General features: G+C 54.7%; 1 protein-coding gene across 1 annotated transcript in view; it reads right to left on the reverse strand.

The window, feature by feature from the left end:
* Window positions 1-1,997, reverse strand: part of CSTF2 (cleavage stimulation factor subunit 2) — a 28,110-nt gene that overhangs the window by 22,870 nt on the left and 3,243 nt on the right. The window contains exon 3 of the mRNA XM_018571448.1: window positions 1,650-1,819. Coding sequence (XP_018426950.1) covers window positions 1,650-1,819 — 170 coding nt within the window. The remainder of the gene's footprint in view (window positions 1-1,649; window positions 1,820-1,997) is intronic.

Genomic DNA, 1,997 nt, shown 5'->3' on the forward strand with positions numbered 1-1,997 from the left:
GGGGTGCTTTTCACTCACCTCATAGTTCTAGCCGACCTGTGACAATGAGACTGTCACAGGTCGGCTCAGTAGATCGGGAGGTGAGCGAACACATACCGGCGTTCGCTCACCTCTCGATCCTGTCATGGCTCTCTGCCGTGACAGGGGAGGGGCTGGATTCCCCCCTCTGATCCTCCAGCGCTGACTGGCGGAACGGACGGGGGAGGGGGCGGGTACAGCTGGCTCTGCCTCTAGATAGGCAGAGACAGCTGTCACTCACGCAGCTGGGCGGATCCAGACATAATTGTCGGGATCCGCTCTGGCTGCGGCGTCTCAGTATACCGCGAGCTGTAGCTCCCTATATACTGAGCTTAGGGTGACGGGAGGACGCTAGTTTGTGTCCTCCCGTTACCCTAAGGAGAACTACGGGGAAAAGCCCTGACCCCAGAGTTCTTTAGTTTTCTTTTTTATGATTTTTCCTTTAGTTGTACCCCGGCAATCCAGCCAGTGACAGATTTTCGGACCCTTCGTGTCACTTTTTTTTCGTTACTGTATCTCTATGGAAAGCCATGGCTGGACTTTAAAGCAGAACTCCAGGATGTGCAAAAGTTAACCCTCGCAGTGCTGCTACCCCCCCTGCACCGCAAGGGTTGACTGTTCGTTTGGTGCCGAGGGCCGGTGTTCTACCGAAAGCTCCAACTCGTCAAAAGCTCCAACTGCCTCACTGCCGGGTACTTGCAAGTTGGAGATTTCGACCAGGCGGCGTTAAGACTGCAAACCACACAGACTGACGGCGCTCTGCGCGGCACGCATTTTAACGATATTCAGCGGGTTGCAAACTCGACGAGTATTCTGAAAACGCTATGCGCGCATGCGCACCGCAACTGTACAGAGCTCCGGTCTTTCCGAGCACCGGAAGTGAGGTAGTTTGCGATCTCGATGAGTTGGAGCTTTCGATAGAACACGGAAGATATATTCACCTGATCCTCAATCCTGCGGCAATCATTGCTCACTTCTATTCCCCCCTCCACGCCGGCTATGGTATGTCCCTCGGCTTCCTCGCGCCTAATGCAAGTGAATGGACCTTGCATAGGCGTCATGACATCAGCGGGGCTCATACCTGTAGAAGAGGGTGTGTGGACCCGTGTAGCAGCCAGACAGTATCGAGCATCAGGTATGTATATCTTCTTTAATCCCCTAGACAAGGGATGAGCAGCCCCGGCCCTCCAGCTGGTGTGGAACTACAAATCCCATGAGGCATTGCAAGATTCTCACAGCCCTAGGCACGACTCTCAGAGGCAGGTGCATCGTGGTTTCGCCACCACAGAAGGGCCGCAGCTTGCCCACCTCTGACCCAGACCAAAATGAGCACTTAACCCCTTGCAGCCCCACTAGAAGGGTGAACTTTTGCACGTCCTGGAGGTCTGCTTTAAACACGCCGGCCTTTTGTCCACCTCCATGACATGGTAGTCTCCCGTAACTAGTCGTTTACACATTGAAGAGAAGGTGCTTTTTTCCTATCACAGGAAGTGACCAGGACACAGCATTTCTGGCAGGATCAACAGGAAGTCTCTGTACATGCTGAAAAAAAAAGAAAACCAATGCAGCCGCCACATCTGAGGACTGGCGAGCTGAGAAATAAAAACACAAAACAGGAAATGTATACAAACTTTTCAGCTCCTCTTTGTTCTTCTCGCTGGCCGCGTTGTCCACTCGCAGAGCGCGCCCGCTGAACTCCCGCCCGTTCAGGTTGCGCATGGCGCTGAGGGCCGTCTCCTGGTCTTGGTATTCGCAGAAGCCATAACCTTTCGGCTTTCCGGTCTCTCTGTCGTACACCAACCTGGCAGAGTGCAAACATGCGTACTAATTAATGTCGGCGCAGAGAAGGCCGGAACCTATAGAAGGGGATAGGCCCCTCCCACCAGCTACGTACAGCGCCCTGCCGGCCCCTCCCGCCAGCTACGTACAGCGCCCTGCCGGCCCCTCCCGCCAGCTACGTACAGCACCCTGCCGGCCCC

This window comes from Nanorana parkeri, unplaced genomic scaffold, assembly GCF_000935625.1.
Source record: "Nanorana parkeri isolate BGI_ZX_2015 unplaced genomic scaffold, ASM93562v1 scaffold1760, whole genome shotgun sequence".
Classification (NCBI taxonomy): Eukaryota; Metazoa; Chordata; class Amphibia; order Anura; family Dicroglossidae; genus Nanorana; species Nanorana parkeri.